The 18,629-nt window shown below is 36.2% G+C and overlaps 1 protein-coding gene across 1 annotated transcript; it reads left to right on the top strand.

Annotated features, from left to right (window-relative positions):
- The first annotated feature begins 2,790 nt into the window (after positions 1-2,790).
- LOC134266051 (serine-rich adhesin for platelets-like) lies at positions 2,791-16,994 on the top strand. The gene is made up of 5 exons (XM_062748281.1): positions 2,791-2,811; positions 4,166-4,351; positions 5,306-5,678; positions 8,127-14,535; positions 15,870-16,994. The coding sequence occupies exons 1-5, from the start codon at positions 2,791-2,793 to the stop codon at positions 16,909-16,911; spliced, it is 8,031 nt and encodes a 2,676-aa protein (XP_062604265.1). The 3' UTR covers positions 16,912-16,994.
- The last annotated feature ends 1,635 nt before the right edge of the window (positions 16,995-18,629 follow it).

Here is an 18,629-nt window from a genome sequence, read left to right as displayed (position 1 = left end):
ATTTACATTTCCAATGTCTTTGTCCGAGATAAAATTACCAAATGTAAATGTACTTTATTTCTCCATCAATGTATTGGTGCGGTTCCAAAAAAACCTCGTGTAGGGCGGAACAAACAGCTAGACGAAGCAGGGCCTGGAGCACGTGGATTGGCGGAATCAAAGCATGTAAATATAAGGAATAACTGTCAGATTTTTCAATTTCATGAAGATGATCAATCGATTGGCTTGCGTGATAATTTTATGCATAAACGCCTTCGGTGTTTATGCAAATTATCACGCAAGCCAATCGATTGATCACTTCATGAAATCAAAAAATAAGACAGTTATTCCTTAAATAATGATGACCGTAGAAACCGGGAGCATGAGCCATCCTCCATCCTAAAATTTTTGCCGATGTATAGATTATATACCATTAGCAGCAACTATATGCTTGTTCCCGCCCCAGTTATGAAGTTTAATGTTCTTTTTTAATGATTTTTTTTTTGCTTGTCAAAGATTTTTTGTCAAAGACCCCCGCCCTAAAATATTAATATTCGCTGTAACCTGTAACCCCTCCCCCCAACCACCACCACCAAAAACAAAATTGCTTTCTACGACCCTGGAGTAAGTTGTGCATTTTGAATGTTAACTGGAAAACAATTGTTTCAGTATAACAAACGTTTTAGTGATCTTTTGACTTTAAAATTAAAATGTGATATTTCACATAATTATATTTTGTCAGGAATTTGTAAAACAGTCTTTAGGTACATGTAATTGTAATAGAGAACGAAAACTGAGATGAAATAATAAATGTAGAAAGAACATTACATAATATTTATGTCAAAATAGATTGAACAGTCTTTGGTTTTTTGTTATGTAGAGAAAAATTAAATTCAACATGTACATGTACCTTAACAAGATAATTATGAGGTGTGATGCTACATTTCAAAAAATCAATGACATGTACATCTTAACAATACAACCTTTATCAAATTGATGTTTTAAAAAAAATATGTATCATAATATGGACCTGTCGAAATTGATATAATAGCTACGTTTGTATAAATGTACTAGTTCTGTTATGTAATTTGTTGCATTTCTTTAAATCCTATTATTTTGTATAACTGTACAGATTTACTCTATATATCGTTTTCATGCTGTTTTCTGTGGTTTTTTGTCATGGCACGTGCATCTCGCATATTATCGTGACGACTTTTACGCCAACAACCCCGAAAACACTTCGGAACCCCTCAATTATCGCGTCAGATCTCGTAAACACAACGATATTCTCGCCCTTTGACCTTGTGTCAAGCAATTAATCAATGATACTTAAATTTCAATCATTGCACCATATTCTGCATAAAATACGGTGCATAGCGCAAGTGCACAGTCGTAAAGAGGGGCGATAATTACCTGGGCTTTAATACACAGGCACATCTCGGAAGACATCGTTTAATGTGTTAATGCAACAATTACGATGGGATAATTACAAAACGAAAGGACACCTTCAAGCAGACGTTACATGTTCGTGTGTCCACCTCTGGGGATCCCAGAAGGAAAGAAAAAATTAAAATTTATTCCCCTGTAAAATAGAACTTTACCGTGATATTAATGATTAAACTAATTGTGTTTTCGTCACTTATGATTTAGGTACCTTAAGTATGAATCTTAAATATTTTAATGTTTTGTTTTTTCATTTGTAATTTAAATAAATGTAATTAAATTGTTTACAATATTAATTATTTTTTTTTTAAATTGTGAATACTTTATATTCCAGTAAAAAAAAAATCAATGCTATCCTTAACGGGTGAGGAAAGGGCACACATTTACGCATAACTTTTAAAGAAAACCCTTGCTGATTCATAAATAATTGTAAAAATTGAAAGACGATACAAGATGTACAAGCGTTGTTTAAAATTCAAAGAAAGTTAGATGGAATACACTTGAAACCAACATAATCATCAATATTTGATACGCAAGAAAGACCAAATATATTTTTAAAAATTCGTTTATATAAAAAAGTCCAGATTACACAGGAATATATCTAAATTCAAAATAAAATTTTAGGTTATTATTTGTTATGTATCTTTTTACTGATATCAAAAAAAAAAATAAATAAATAAATAAAAATAAAAATGTTGGACAAAACTTGTTATAAAACAATAGCCCCATAATGGGTGCCCTTGCCGAACCCCATAAATAAAGAAAAAAATAATCTCCTCGGTAATGTCCAAGTTATGGAGAAATAAAACTGTCTATTGCGGTCCTACTGATGTATATCCCTGATCACAATCCGTTTCCTTCTTTCGTGGACAAGCATTAGCAAGATTTGGGTCCGACCGAGCGCTGCGCCAGAGACTTCGAGTTTGGAAGTCGCTAACATTTGTTCTCCCTTTGAAGAGGGAGTGTGCGATTCATAAATTTAGGACCATGATTCGCTTTAAGAGGAAAAGGTAAATGTTTATTTTCATGCTTTTTTGCAGTTTTACAAGAAAAAAAAATATTTTAACCAAATATTAATTTAATCAAAAATTTGGTTGCTTTCTGATTTATCAAGTTAACCCATAGCTTAAAAACTACTAATTTTATCAGAAAAAAAGAAGTTACTGTACTTAATGTATAGCTAATCTAATCATATGATTCATTTTTATCTAATTGACATCATGATTGATTACATTGCAATATTTTTTTCAAAGCAGAGATGTTTAATAAACATAGGCATGACGATATTTTTTTATGCAAAATGTTTTACTAATATAAAAATCTACTTTTAAAAAAGTCAAGAAATAGTGAAAGGAACTAAAAGCTAGAATGAAAGAATATTCAAAAGAAGTTAGCAATATTTTTAAGAATAACTTTAAAATTCTTATATATTCATGAGATGCTCTGATTTTGATTTCTACAACTTCCTCCTTGAACAAGACAAAAAAATTAAATATATATTAATACAACATTCGCAGTGATAATAAAATTTAAATGGGAATATTTTCATCTAGTAGTCTTTGTTTATTGTTATATTGAAGAAATCTATTTTTGAAATGACATTTCTAAATTGAGTTCTGGTCCCCAGCAAGCCGTCGCCACATAAAAAAACCGCAGACACGTTCATCCTATCAAAAATAGAGTGCTGTATCCATTACGAGATTTACCGAGATATCGCGAGATCAGCGGGCAAGATGCGAAGATCATAAAATAATTATGGTGGCGACATTTACTGGAAACTTAATATAATTGAAGAATATTCTGTATCACTTGGTAACATGTATTCTCAAACATAAAAATGTATACGTTCATGTATAAGAACAATATATTTTGTTTACAGTAGTGTCATCAACTGATATTTTTTTATATGAAATAAAACAGATATAGGTAAACGATAAAGACTATGACGTCACTTTTGAAATAATCATCAGCCTCATGATTTTAAAAGAAATTATTCAAACTTATTGTACACACGTATATCTTACAAAAATTACCCACTTTTTCTTTTTAAAAAAATTATAAAATAATATATTGTACATGAAAATTTTCAAGAACTTTTTGATGCCAAAGCAATTCGAATTCCATGCTGACATTTCTATGTGTAAAGTGGGTCTATGATTTCAAGTACCAACTACTGAAATAAAACCATAGTAAAAAAAATGCATCGTCGATATAAGAAAATAATTCTATATAAGAATCGGAGAAAAACATTTGAAACTAGTAACATGAAATTAAGTCTTCACGCAGACACATTTATGAAGAACTATGGTGAATTCATCTCAACTTTTGACCTTTGCATAACGCATGATCTTTTTTATTATTCTACATCTCCGGACATAAAGAATCACAAATGACAGGGTAATAGAATGGCCCGTTGACAAATAAGCTCATCTTCCCACGATTCAAATAATCTGGAATATAAAAAGGCCAATGGACTGTTGATATCATGAGATTTTTTTTCAAAGTGGCACAAAAAATATACCTAAATACATATACTTTTTGCTAAGATGAAAAATATATTATCATTGTTATGAGGGGAATATATCAACAAACCTAATGAAAGATTTTTAAAAGTTGCACAACATATATATAATCATATTCTTCGCATAAATTGAAAATGTTGATTTTTTCGACAGAATAATATAATTTCATAAAACTTGCACACATCTACATTTAGAGTTGTCAGTTGACCTTTGAATCTTAGATAGCTAGAGATGTATTTTTTTCTTTCAGTATATTTTTTGCTGCCGCCTTTGTTTCAACTTTAGTATCACTTATTAACGCCAGAGGGCGCCTTTTAGAACCAGCACAAAGGTCATCACTATGGCGACGAGGATTTAAAAGTCCAATCAATCGTGATGATGATGGATTGAACTGCGGAGGATACTGGGTAAGAAAGATTTCCCAATTTGTCTTATATAGATTATTCCATTTCTTGTTAATGTCGTTACAGAAAAATTTAAAATACATATTTCAGGAAAAACATTTCTATCTGATATTAATTTATCTTACACATAGTTTCAATGCTATAATTCGTGTTTTTAAAATCCCCCTTTTTAATTGTTTTTTTTTTCTCGTATAAAGATATAAATTATCTGAGCTTGCCGAGAACATCTGTTATATATGTATTAAAATTTAGTGCCTCAATTTTTTTTTTCTGAATGTAAAATTATTATCCTATCAGATTTCATACGCCTGATACCTTATACCCTGTTAAAACAGCGATATTTTTGAACACAATCAAATGTGATACAGAAATGTTGACAGCTGAATTCTACATAGGGACACATTCAACGTGTTTCCATGTCAAATAATAAATACACAGTCATGAAATTTCAATAAAACAATCTTAATCGAGCACGCGGCTCTATAAATGTATCTATTTATAAACTGTCTTATTAAGTAGATAAAAAAGATTAATGTGGCAACTGTAAAAGAAAAAAGCAACCAAGCGGAAAAAGGACATTGGCCGAAAATTGTTTGATGTTTGCATGTTTATCCATAGAGAACGATAATATATATATGCGAAATACATGACTGCATTGCCTCACGACCAATCGACACAAGACAATCAGATTTATGAAATTACTCTAATTAATAAATAAATTATTATAACAGAGGTCAAGATTAAAAGGACTTTCTTGAGAAACAAGGATGCTCACTCATGCTGTTATAATAGATACACAGTTTTAGACATGATTTTTATCATTTGAAACTTAAATGCAATACACTGAAATAAAAATTGATGAATGCCATGTAAAGAAGAGCTCAATTGTGCATATTATAAGTGCATACATTTAAAAAAAAAGTGAATGTGTATCAAATTCTTCGTTTTTACTTGCAGCGCCAGTGGCAGTTGAATTCTGGGAAATGTGGGGTTTGTGGTGACCCTCATGACGTCACACCTCATTCAAACGAGGTTGGCGGGAAATTTTCAAATGGACTTATTTCCCGGTACTACAGTACAAATGACACTATTATAAACGCTATTGTGGAAGTGAAGAAAAACATGAGAGGATATTTTGAATTCCGTTTGTGTCCGGAAGTATCAGATTCAGTTCCGGTGACGCAGGCGTGTTTGGATAGATATCCTTTGGAGATTGATGGTCACGGAAAGCGCTTTGAACCGATGCAAGAGGGTATGGTCCACCTGAGAATTCTACTTCCGAGCGGGGTCGCATGTGAAAGATGTGTTTTGCAGTGGAAATGGCGAACAGGTACATGTAGATAATTGATGATTTTCAAGGCCAGAGCCACAAACACGTATTCCGTGTAAAAGATACGCAACTAATTCTTACCATAACTCAATGACAGTTTAAACATCAATACTTCAAAATTGAGCTCTATTACTTTGTGAAGCATTAATCTATTTTACAAGAGACAATTCGCTTAGAGATCTGGTTTTCTAATGAATTGTTCAAACTAGAATTCGAATCTTCGAGCCAAGTTATGGTAACAATCATTTATGTATCGATAATTGTCTCGACACACTTTTAAAACACGTAATGCATAAATTTCAGACTGAGTTTATAATGCCTGAAAAAACTGGAGTCCTCCAAGCTTTTTAGTTTGAAGTCTCAGGTCTCTGTATCCCGTACAAACGTTTAAAACTTTTAAGACTTAAATCGAGGAATATGTGAATGGTTTATAAAAAGGGCTCAGAAGGATGTCTGAAACGATTTAATTGAAAAGAAAAAAGTACATCAAAACAAATTATTGGTTGTTAAAGTATGTATGTTTATGAATAATAAAGTAAGAAAATGCGAGTTTGAACTGCGGGGTACTGAAATTTAGTTAGATAGAAATGGGGTACTTTTTATTTTATACAAAATTCTATTCACAAGTAAAAGTGAATGGGATTTGGCAGCATGGTAATTTTTTGTTATTGAGGTATCCCAAAATAAATAAATGAATTAGTAAATTATTAAAAGGGCAAAAGGCATTTCTAAATAAATCGAGTTTGTACCATATGAAATTATAATGTACATTGTGTAAATACCCATAATATGTATAGATGTATAGATCTGACTTTAATCGCCATACATTGCAGATTAATCTTCATAGCGGTTTCTTTAAATTACAAAATTATGACCGCGCGCGTGACCTGTGTATGACCATCACATTAAACGGCGGCAAATTGTTTCGGACATTTTTATGCAGACTTAATGATAACCGTACGGGAGAAAAACAAGCCTTTTATTGTCCTTAAAATGGTCATGGATTACACATGTCAATGCACATGCCCGAGGGTATGCTATGTTATACAAATAAGAAACAACGAAAAACAAACAAACACAATAATATTTAACTCCATTTTTTTTTTAATTTATACATTACAGAGTTTTGAATCTAAACATATGGTTCATAATTTTTTTATACCAATAAATAAATTTTGTAATTAATTGATCAATAAAACTTCAATTGAAAAAAATCTAATATGTCCTGTAATAGTTACTATTTCTAATTACGTTAAAGTATTCTTTGTCGAAATGTCAAAATCATTTTTTTGTTTGGTAAAAAATGTATGTTAACCTCAAGAGCATTGAAAAATTTCATTTACCTTCCCCCCTAAAAAAATCAGACAAGGAAAAAGATCAGTTGAAAAGTAAATAGATCATTTGAATCTTTTATTTATTTCTTTTAACCTAAATGTAATCTTTTTTGAAAATGAAATAATCAATTTTTCTATAATATATTAATTTCAAAGGTTTTTGAAAAAAATTCATTAGCCCCCCCCCCCCCCCCCCCCCCCCCCCCCCCCCCCCCAAAAAAAAAGAAGAAGAAGAAGAAGAAAAGCGAAAAAAATTTAATAAGAGAGCTGCTTTAGGTAATAAAATGATAGTCATAAAAACAAATCTTACTACTCAATTTTTTTACTTGATGGTCTTTGGACTTGACGTGTGGGCATGATATAAACTGTCCAAAAAATGAAATACGTGTGATTTTCTGTGAGTCTGGTTTTGGTTAAACAGGAGAGAGAAGAAATCTTATCTCTTTTTCTTCATTTATTAACATGAGTAGATTTGAATGAAGTTCAACAGTAATGAATACTAATCAGTAAAAAAAAGAAGAAAGAAAGACTCTTATTTTCGTTAAAAGAGATAGATATGTAAACATTCCGATATAAAGTGGTCTGAGGTCGAAGGTCATTTCTATTAATTCTTTATAACATGGAATACCCTATTTTATGTACAAATGGAATTTTTACCTTTTATTTTGCGAAAATATTTTTTACGTTTCAAAATTTTGTATTTTGTTTACATTTTCTTAAATTTATTTTTAGAAAAATATTTTTGCTAATGCAAAACAAAAAATTATCTACAGCAAAAATTTCCAGATTTACGGTATTTCCTAAAATTAGGTGAAAACATAATCAGAAGAAAACACTCACTGATTTGATCTTTTAAAAATATCATTTTTTTGTACAAGAAACATTCTTTTTTTATGTGGGACTTCATTAGACTTCATTACCACCTAATTCTTCGGACTACTACATATGTATAGCTTTTAAGTCACTCTCAATATTAAGGTCGTAAATAAAAATACACCAAACGACTTTCAAAATCATTGTTTAGTAGTTGTGATCAGTATTTGTTAAAAAAATAAATAACTATGGTTACCAAAATAATTATGTTATCAAAATAAATTTTGGTTCTTTATTGCAGCTATGAACTGGGGAAAGTGCCCGGATGGCACCAGCCGTACCGGATGTGGACCACAAGAGGAATATTACAACTGCGCAGACATAGCCATCCTACCACCTGAAGCGATTCTCAAAAGAAATATCAAATCCTCTACGACTGAAAAACAAACATCGGGATCGGAATTTAGATACTTACAAAACGAAGCCAAACTCGAACCAATTGTACCTATTTTTGATTTTAATGGAAATGTTCGCACATCGAATAAGGTGGCTAATAATGAGGTGCAGATGAGGAAGGACGTCGATGTTGCTTTTCCAAGCGTCTCAATTGGAAATGTGCCGAAACCCAAGGGCATTATGCTGCCTTACCTCGGGGAGGGAGCGGCAAATGTAGAAGAACAAGTGGCCACCGACGCCAAAGTAGGTGCAGAGGCTAAAGAAACAATCAATCCTACAGACCTTCTTAATCGATTTAAGTCAACCTCAGAGTTTAATGGAAAGATTTTATCTCGCTCAAAAAGAACTACGCTAGTGACTCCAAACCCAGTTACTCAGGCACATGGAACTTTCTCTGTAAAGAAAACCACATTGAGTTTTTCAGGATCTAATGCTAATGGGAACACTGGCCACACATCCGGGCTTCTGGGTTCAATGAAAGGACAAACTGGGCTTATTTCCCCTCCATTTCCACCAATCAAGACAAATATGGGATCTTCCTCTATGGTTGTTAAATCTTCATCAACTTCGTCTTCATCTTCTTCAATGTCCCAGTCATCTCCTTTAAGGTCTGTAAAATGGTCAGCGTCATCAGCAACCTCAGGATCGGAATCCTCCTCGGGCTTTGACAGTTCAGTACCAATCAGAAGTGGGTTGGCATCAAGGGTGATTCCGGGGATCCCAGGACCAAAAACGGTTCATACCGTCTCTTTTGTTGTTAACAACACCCATAGCGGAATAGACAGAAAACCACATTCAGCTGTTTCCTTGGCTTTAGAGAAACTAAGAAAGCTTGTAAAACACGTGAAACAAGGTGGAAATGCTGAGACTATTCAAACCGTTCAAGTCACAAATACACCCAGTGGTATTAAAAAAGTAATCCGTACCGAGATAAGAAAGAAGAACCGCGGAGTAACACCATCTTTTGTCCAGAGCAGAAATCAAGGCGGCTTAAGAATCTCTGCGAGAGATTTTCTCAACGGGAAAACTATTTTAAATAGAATGTCATCTTTTAGTGGATCTGGAGGCGTGCCAATACAAACCCTTGGTGGATCTGCAGAGGTGAACGTAAATCAGCAGGTCCGGTCTAACGTAAATCGTCCTTCAATTTCAACAAATATCACAAATACAACTATAACAAAGCACATATCTTCAAATGGTCACCAGATGTCTGGAGCTGAAATCCAAACTCAAAACGAGGCAAAGTCAGATGTTTTGACAACACAGACTGAAAACGTTAAAATCGATACAACAAATATGGACAAAGAGACAAAGCCAGCCTTGTCACAACCTGCATTACCGAAAATTAATGTTTCTTCCAAAATCAATAAAGGATCCACGTTAGAAAAGGAATTGGTATTATCAAAGCCGGTGATTTCCGCTAAAACAAAATCAAGAGAATTAGTAGCTCCACAGACAAAGACAGACAAAACAGTTTCCATTAAAAGAACTGAAGTCATTGTAGATCAAAAATCATCTAAACCCGAAAGCGAGGCTTTATATCCTCAGACTGTTGTTATTCCCAGCAATAACAACAATTACGTACTTCCCTCGTCAATGTCGGGGCCCTCTCTTACTATTACCGGAGGATCACTCTCTAGCCGCCCAGCTGATCTTGGATACAGTAAAATGTCTCAAGTGTCTGAAACTGAAGCCAAAAATTCCTTTTTAATGACCCAGAAGATGTCAAGTCAGAGACATCAAGACGTAGGCCAGGTGTCGATGGAAGCTGAAACAAAGATGCAGAAGCCGGTTATTCCTGAGGTTAGATCTGAAGTAGTGTCATCCACAAAAGAATCAGGACAAGTAACTCTACAACAGGAAAAGCAGATAGACAATCAAAGGGTGAAAGTTAAAGAAGATATCCAAACAGTAGAGGAGGGTAAAAACAGAGTTAATACTGCAAACACACAAACACAGAGAATGGAAGTCACACTGGGCGGAAACTTCTCCCCACGGAAAGAAGCTACGAATTCTTTTTCTGCCAGACGTGAACTCACATTGATGGGCCAAAGAAACAAAGATACCAGCAAAACTCTGAATCCTAATAACTTTTTACCAAATGTAAAATCTGAAGCGATAGAAAAAATATTGTTAGAGAAGAGAGAACCCAATCCTTCCCGAAAAATTGCACATAAACTAGCATCTAACTCGCAACAAGTTCGACCTGACACTCCCAGAACCGAGTCGGTTGAGGTCAATACAACAACGGTGAGGAAGATATCTTCAAAGCCCATGGTTTCGTCTTCTTCCTTTTCTTCCTCATCATCCTCCTTTTCAGTATCTTCAAGTTCGCAATCAAACAGTGCATCGTCTGGTTCTAGCATGTTCTCCAATGGAGGAAAATGGGAAGTCATTCCTAACCAAGGAAGCCTGAAAGTAGAGACCACCAAAGAAACTCGTCAAACTCTGAATGGAGATATCAATATTCAACAACCTGTGGAATCGAGTACTATGAAAAATTTAGAAGTCATCACTATTCTGCCAAATGAAGTCACGACCGGTGCGACTGTTCTAGAAGTGAATTCCAAAATTGTTCAAGATTCTTCCTCTCAGAAATCCAAAACTTCTGGGATTGTTGAAACAACACTTCCACCACAAATACCACCAAGTACGCTTCCACCGGACAGTGGATCGAATTTGAAAACTTCTCAAGCAGCACAGACCAATGATCAGTTGATTTCAAACCCAATTCTTATAAAGGGAAGTATCAACATTGGTGGTCAAGGTAGCAGTCAATGGGGAATTTCAAATGGTATAGAAAATGCACAACAAAATCAGAATTTGGTCGTAGAAGGACTTAATCAAGGGTTAGGGCTTCAGTATGGCATGAACGATCCTTATCAATTCAATTTTAATTTGCCACCAGATCCTCAGCCAAACATGGGAGGTGATACCTGGTTACCTACCTCTGGATCAAATGCCCAAACAATGGATTCATTATTATTGGATCAAACCTCATCTTTAACATCTCAGTCTTCTTTTGCAAGCAATGCTGGCGAACAATTTTTGACTGCAGGCCCAGTGGAATCAATACCCCTTCCTCCTGGGGAACCAAATATGATGATTGATAGTGCACCAGGAATGCAAAACACTGGTACATTTGTTCAATATGACACGAATATGATGAGCGGTTTGGACCAGTGGGGCACAGGATCATCAGCAGCTGATATAAGTTTCTCTCAAGGTTCCCCAAATGATAATGTTAATCAAGGCTCCATGATTTCATCAAATTTTGGTGGCCACGCGCTTTCGTCTGGTTATGATGCTGGAATCATTCCTAGTGGAATAGACCATACACTCCTGCGATTGACAGATACAACAGCTTTAGAAGTTGGTCCAGTTCTCTCTGCAGGTGGCCAAGTTGCACACGACTCAACGTTTGGAATGGGATTCGTAACTTCTTTACCAGAAACCACTCCTCCTCCTACCACTTCAACAACAGCCGCCCCAACTACTACGACGGAAGCCACAACTACGACATCTACTACAACGACAGAAGCTACGACGACAACTACGATGGCACCGACGACCACAGAGGTTCTAACAACCACACAAGCACCAACGACAACCCCAACAACAACACCAACAACGACGACTAGACGTTCAACAACAACTACAAAGGAACCAACGACTACAACATCGACACAGGCCCCAACTACGACAACTGAAGCTCCAACAACACAAGAAATTACAACAGAGCCGGTAAAGGCATCTAAACCCTTAACTCACGGCGCTGATATTTCAGTTATGTCATCATCATCTCTATCTGAAATGAAATCGTCTTCAATTCAATCAAATTCAAAAGTGGAAAAATCAATGACGGGTCAATCGGATTCCTCTTACACTGTATTATCTGCGGAAAAATCATCTAGTAAATTAACTCCACCTCCAGCACCTATAATTAAACAAGTCATCGTGTCCACTAATGAACAAATTGATATGGGAGACAGACCTATCCCTCAGCTTAAAGCAGTTACAGCACAATCGCTTGCTCCTAGTCAAAGCATTACAGGAAAATCTGCACATTCATCAATTTCTACCTCTGAAGTGACAAAAGATACTCAATTCAACACTGTTGAAGTGACAAAAACAGAAGGTTCCTCCACAGCTGAAAGAAAGACAGCTGTAGAAACAAGCAAAATTAATACAGAAGTTACGAGCAAAGGAAAAACAGACTCAAAATCAACTATAGAAACAAGCAGAACAGCAAATAAAGTTGATGGATTACGTGGAAATGAAAACAGTAAAACATTGATGTCAGCATCCGTGGAACAAACAGTTACAGGTGGAAACACAAAGACAAGGTCTCAAGGAGATCAAAATACTGTTATTTCGACGAAAACTAGCACTGTAAGTGAGAGTAAAATTGATACACAGGCCGAAAAATCAAAGAACACAGCACGGGATCCAAATGCCATATTAGCCAATATGTTTAAGGCTCTGACGGATATCATGCTTAAAGTTCAGATGGGCGGCAAACAAACATTCCCGTATTCTACAGATCAGTCAATGAAGATTCAGATGACTAACCAAATTGCTGGAGCTCCAACAGCTACTACTTTGGATAATGCAAACAAGGTTGACACTCAAAAATCTGTAAGTTCTTCGTCAACGTCGGTAAAAACAGAATCTAATTTGGTTTCTGCTAGTGAAGTTGTGCAAGGAGATGTGAAAAAGGATAAAATAGCAACAAATAAAATAGAAGTGCAACGTGGAGATACCGTAGTAGATAAATCTACAAATGTTGCCTCGGAATCCTCTTCACAAGTAAAGATCACAAAAGAAGCCGCACCTGCAACCCAATTACCACCGCAAACAGAGGCACCTGCAGTTGAAAAAACAAAAATTGACACTGTATCCTCTAAAACATCAACAACTGTCGACTCTTCCTTTAACGTTGCAGGTGGCTCAGCTATGGACATGACTGGTGTTGGAAATATGGCTGTAGATGGACAAACAATGGATGCCAGTATGATTGATTCCATTGGAATGGGTAACATAGCGCCAGAATGGGGCAACACTGCTTTGACAGGAAACGTTGATCTTATGATGGATACTGCTAACTTAGGTACAGCAGCTAATAATGTTTGGGACACTACATACGTCTTTGATAATACAGCAAATAGTGGAATAGACATAGGTGCTGGAACTTCTGTAATGGACATAGGGACTGGAACTTCTGGATCTTCATGGGACGCTGCTTTCATAGACCCTACTTTGCCGATTGAGTCAACTATCGGAAATTCTGCAGGAGCTTGGGATGCAGCTTACTCCGTTGAAAATACAGGAGCTTCTTCAAGCTCTTCCCTTTCTTCCTCAAAGAGTATTTCAGCCTCTTCTTCATCATCCTCGAGATCTGCATCCTCAACTAGCCAAGGAAAAACAACTTCAAGAGGACAGATGCATAAAGCTGGTTCATTAACAAAAGAGGTTAGAGTTCAAGAGGTTAAACAGCCAGTTGTACAACCGCCTCCTACACGCCCGCCACCAGTGCCCACCACAAGAGCTCCATCACCTTTAACGACTGCCGCTCCACCACCTACAACTACCAGAAGACGTCCAACTACAACAACACAGGCCACTACCCCTTGGGACGCCTCTTTCGTTAACCTTCAATCACTATCTGGGTTCCAAGTGGGAGCAGGTGGAGTTGACGCATCTTCACAAGGCAGGGGCGTTTCGACTGGTGGTTCTTTGTCATATAGTAGCAGTTCCGTTGTTAATAATTACGACAAGTCTAATACAGTTGGAGCAGCTGGCTCTTTCGATACTATGGGTTCTTCAAAGTCATATAAGACAAGCGTTTCAGACTCATTTAACACATTTGACTCAACCAATTCATTCCAATCTGGCGGCGGCCGTGGATCCTTTTCTTCTAGTTCATCTAACATGATGCAATCTTCCAATAATGTACAAGCGATTCCTACAGAATCTAGCCAGGCTGCCTGGGGTCTAGGAGTAGAATCCTCTGCTAATAAAATGAACTCGATGAACACTCAGATAAATATTGACACCCAGTCCATGGGAAACAATGTCAATAAATGGAATAACTTCCTTGAAGTCGGGTCCTCTCGGTTCGATATTCCAGTTAATGTACCTCCACCAACTACCACAACAATGGCTCCAACTACAACAACCCCGATCCCAACAGAACCTCCCGTTATTATTGACGTTAAGGATCTGACCCCCGAGTCTGTGGATCCAATATCAAGGTGAGAGACGTGAAGATCGGTCGAGGTAGCGTTACGATGGCAATAACCCGGCAAACTACATGTATTTGATTACGAACGCTTTGTTAAGGGGATAAAGCATAATAAAAGTTAAAGTAGCCAAGACTATAGAAGATTTAGGTTTTCTTGCTTGATTTGTAAAGATGTACGAGGGTCATTCAAAAAATACGTAGACAATGCTTCTCATCGTCATATGATTATTACAAGATTGTAGATCAATACATTTTCGTAAACATAAACATTTATTTTGTCGAAGTGAGAAGTTTCATTCCATTTGATTAAATAGAACTCATGTTAGCCAAAATTTAAAGCAACAAGTTTTGTTACCACGGAGCACGGTTATCCAATATTGTAACGTAAACAACGACGCAGAGAAAGTTTGTCAGAAGTATACTCATTTTTTTTTATTTCTAACACGGTTTGTAGTTTTATCCATAAAACACATATCCACAACACTTAACACCTAGTTTGCTAACAATTGTACAAATATAGCTTGAATAAGAATGTTATTATTTTCAAATTCTTTAAATTACTATGCAACTCTATTATTTCTGCAACACTGAAGCACACATCACGTTCAATGACGTTCCTAACTCTTTTGACAATATTTTTATCTTTAACCTGTTTCTTTGCAGACAATTCATCGTCCGATTCAAACTCGATACCACTCAAAAATTGTATTTTTAATTTAATACAAACACACGGATTATTTTTCATACAGATCCTGGTTTAAATAGATTTTTAAGCTTGTAGAAGAAGTTTCCCGAATGTAAAGTCTAATTTTATTGCTACTTGCTGCTCCGTGACGTCCTCCAACGTCATGGCTTTTTGCCTTTTTCAATCAAGTCCTTATGTATTTAGAAGCTGATGTCTTTTAAATGGAGCGAGATATTACATAACCTGATTTCATTTTAATTAATACAACAATACTTTATTTAAACATGTAAATTTTATTTCGTTTCAGCTTCATTTATTAGAGGTATAGCTGTAAATACTATAAAGTGAAAATTAGAAAAATATTCAATTTTGACGGTGCTCCGTTGTTAAAATATTTGTACCAAATTTGGATATAATATGACGTTAAATAAAAAAGTTAGGATAAAAGTCTACGAACTTTTTGAATGACCTTCGTATTTTTCGTAATTCTGATAAAACATTTTGTTAAATTTGTTAATTTTACGCGCTCAACAAGTGTGTTTCATTTTTAACGATCGATTGCAAATTGATAGAAAACTGGTTACATTTTAACAAAAGATTTTTCATTTGTATTTCCTGTATAAAATAACATATATCTAAATTTCATTATTTCATTTCAGAAACGTCATGTTAAGCATGATACGCTCAATGGGACAAAACCAACAAACCATAATGACACTTCTTTACGCCACTGGTGCCGACTTCCTCAGATCCATGAACATCAATCCTGCCCATCTCAAGGGATCCGTAAGTACAGCCGTCCTGAACATTTTACCAGAGCTGAGAAGATTCCTTCGGCTCCCAAGACGACGAAGCTACCCACGGGATCCGTATATAGTCGGGAAAGGATACAGAAGTCAGATTCGAAAGCGTCAAGAACAGCAAAGACGACAGAGACAAGACCAATATGCATATTACAACAACAACACTGCGTCAGGTGGTTCCGGATCAAATTACCAACCACCACCCCCACCTACAACTCCAGACCCGGTACAAAGAGCAGTAGAAACTGCCATGAGTAAGCAGCTTATCACGATGTTAGGATTAGCTCCTGAACCCCCAGATCCGCCAGCAGCTGGCGCCCGGAGACGAGGTGGCGCTATGGGCGGCGCCGGCGGTGGGGCAGGCGGCTGGGGTGCAGCAGATCCATGGAATGTGGCTGGTGGTGGTGCAGATCCCTGGGGAGGAGCAGGTGGTGCTGGTGCAGCCGATCCTTGGGGCCCAGGAGGAGGAAGGGCCGGTGGAGCAGCAGGAGCTGCAGACCCGTGGGCACAGCCAGGTCCTGATCCTTGGGGGCCTCCGGCAGGAGGACGAGGAGGCGGCCGAAGGATGTCCAGACAATGGCAAGAGGTGCTCGGTCTTGCTCCTGAAGCTGGTGATGTTCCTGCAGGTCAGCAAGGACAAGCAGCAGGTGGTGGCGGTGGAGGATGGGGAGCCGGAGGGGGCGGCGGAATGTGGGGAGGAGGAGGAGGCCGAAGGCGAGGCGGTGGTGGAGGATTTGGAGATCTAGCAAGGTTAGCTGGAATGATGATGGATCCTGCGGAAGCGGCTGAACTAGGCCTTGGTCCCGGGGCGCGAGGTGGAGCCGGAGGGGGAAGAAGGGGTGGTCCAGCCAATAGAGGGCGTGTAATGCACGCGATTGTGGAGGCTTTGGGATTCTAAAAGTTTTACAGTGCAATATGAAATATTGTATTTTTTTAATCAGGTTACACAGAATTTTTAAAGTTATTATTCTGGTTAACTGTCGTCAGTAAAAAAAATTGTTTAAGTTTGAAGAAAAAAATCGAAATCATTGTAACGTTTAGTGTAATTTGCGCAATATATATAGAAATGAAATCCGGGAAATATTTCTGCAAGATTGCTCTAGCTGTGTTCTCGCAAAGTCATGTTCAAATTGTGTTTAAGTGTATTTCGCATTTATCAAGTTATTTAACATACTAGTATGTTTTTCGAAGGCTGCACAGGTACGATATCTTAAAAATACGATTTTACTGTCAAGTGTAAGATTTTTCGTCGGTATTCTAAATAGAAAATGTATTTGATCGAATACATAAATGCCTGCACTTTTTGTACATCAGTCTGTTTATCTAAACCATTTTATGGCTGCATACCGTTTGATGTCCAGTGGGCAGCATTTTTGCCATAGCTGCGGTCTTTCTCCTTACAATATAGGTAAAGTGACTGCTAATGATAGGCGCCGGGATATAGATGCATCGTGGTTATGTGTCACGCACGAGACCTTTTACACCACGTCAAATAAAACGCTGCCATAAAATAGGCCCATCAATTACATCGATATATAAAAAGTATTCGTCTATATATAGATAATACGGAGTAATTACTGAAGTTTATCACTTAGCCAATGATTTTTTGTCACTTGTGATTTTTTGAGTACAATTCTCAAACACGTATTCATATGTAAACAGTTACTTCAACCACTTAATGATTAAATTTGTAGACATTTAGATACGCAAAATTTGATATACATTATATCAATGTATCTGATTTATTATTATTTATTATATGTAAGCACAATAACATTTATTTATCTATAATCAACTATTATTTAGAAAATACTAGACAAAAAATTTGTACGACAATATTTCGATATGCGAAGCAATAGGTCTTTCTGTATAACAAGTGATACAATGGAAGTTTGTGTTCCGGAAATATCCGCCCTTTTGTTTTTGATATGTTTTAGACCGTTCTTGATGGACGATAAAATGAGAGATGATTATTTTTGTTGTACAATAGTAAGAATGTGGTTGTTTGATAGGGCCCTATGAGTGAATGTGACTTATGAGTGATTTGTCATAAATAAAATATAATAAAACAACTGAATACGTTTACTTCTTTTTATAACACACTCTCCGATTGGTCAACACGCATACAGCATTATTCAGTGCCATATACACAGATGGATTTTGATAGACGAACAAGTAAACGCTTTTTCAAAAGGCTTTGCTGTTTTTAGCAAAAATAAGAAGTAAACTGTACTATGCATATTATCCTAAAGCTTATCTTTGCTCTGGATTTTTAATAGCTTTTTACAGACATTTTCATCCATTTGGAAAACAATGAAACCGCTTTAATGGTTTGATGGAGTAATAAACATTTGTATTTACCATGAAGATATTGAACCACTTGACATTAAAGTATTTAAAAAAAGGATTATTTAGATTCTTTTTTTGACCTTTTCTTCTGTTCGTTTTGTAAATTCTTTTATGATTAAAAACATTAATCACCAGAAAATTATATCCCTTTGCCTGAACAGCATTTCAACCAATGAAATAATTGAAAGTTTTCGCATCTAGTAATTTCCACCAATCAAAATTAGACAGTCTCCGGTCAATTTTGTATTCGTCCTTCCGAGGAAGGCA

The sequence above is a fragment of the Saccostrea cucullata genome, unplaced genomic scaffold (genome assembly GCF_032062105.1).
Source record: "Saccostrea cucullata isolate Sc308-1 unplaced genomic scaffold, CSIRO_AGI_Scuc_v1 ctg878, whole genome shotgun sequence".
Lineage (NCBI taxonomy): Eukaryota > Metazoa > Mollusca > Bivalvia > Ostreida > Ostreidae > Saccostrea > Saccostrea cuccullata.
The sequence above is the reverse complement of the archived record's forward strand: the minus strand, read 5'-3'. Positions and strand labels throughout refer to the sequence as shown.

Coding starts and splice junctions, on each gene's coding strand:
- LOC134266051 (XM_062748281.1), top strand. CDS start 2,791: ATGAAAGAATATTCAAAAGAA. Junction 4,352..5,305: donor TGAACTGCGGAGGATACTGG/GTAAGAAAGATT, acceptor TTTTACTTGCAG/CGCCAGTGGCAGTTGAATTC. Junction 5,679..8,126: donor GCAGTGGAAATGGCGAACAG/GTACATGTAGAT, acceptor TCTTTATTGCAG/CTATGAACTGGGGAAAGTGC.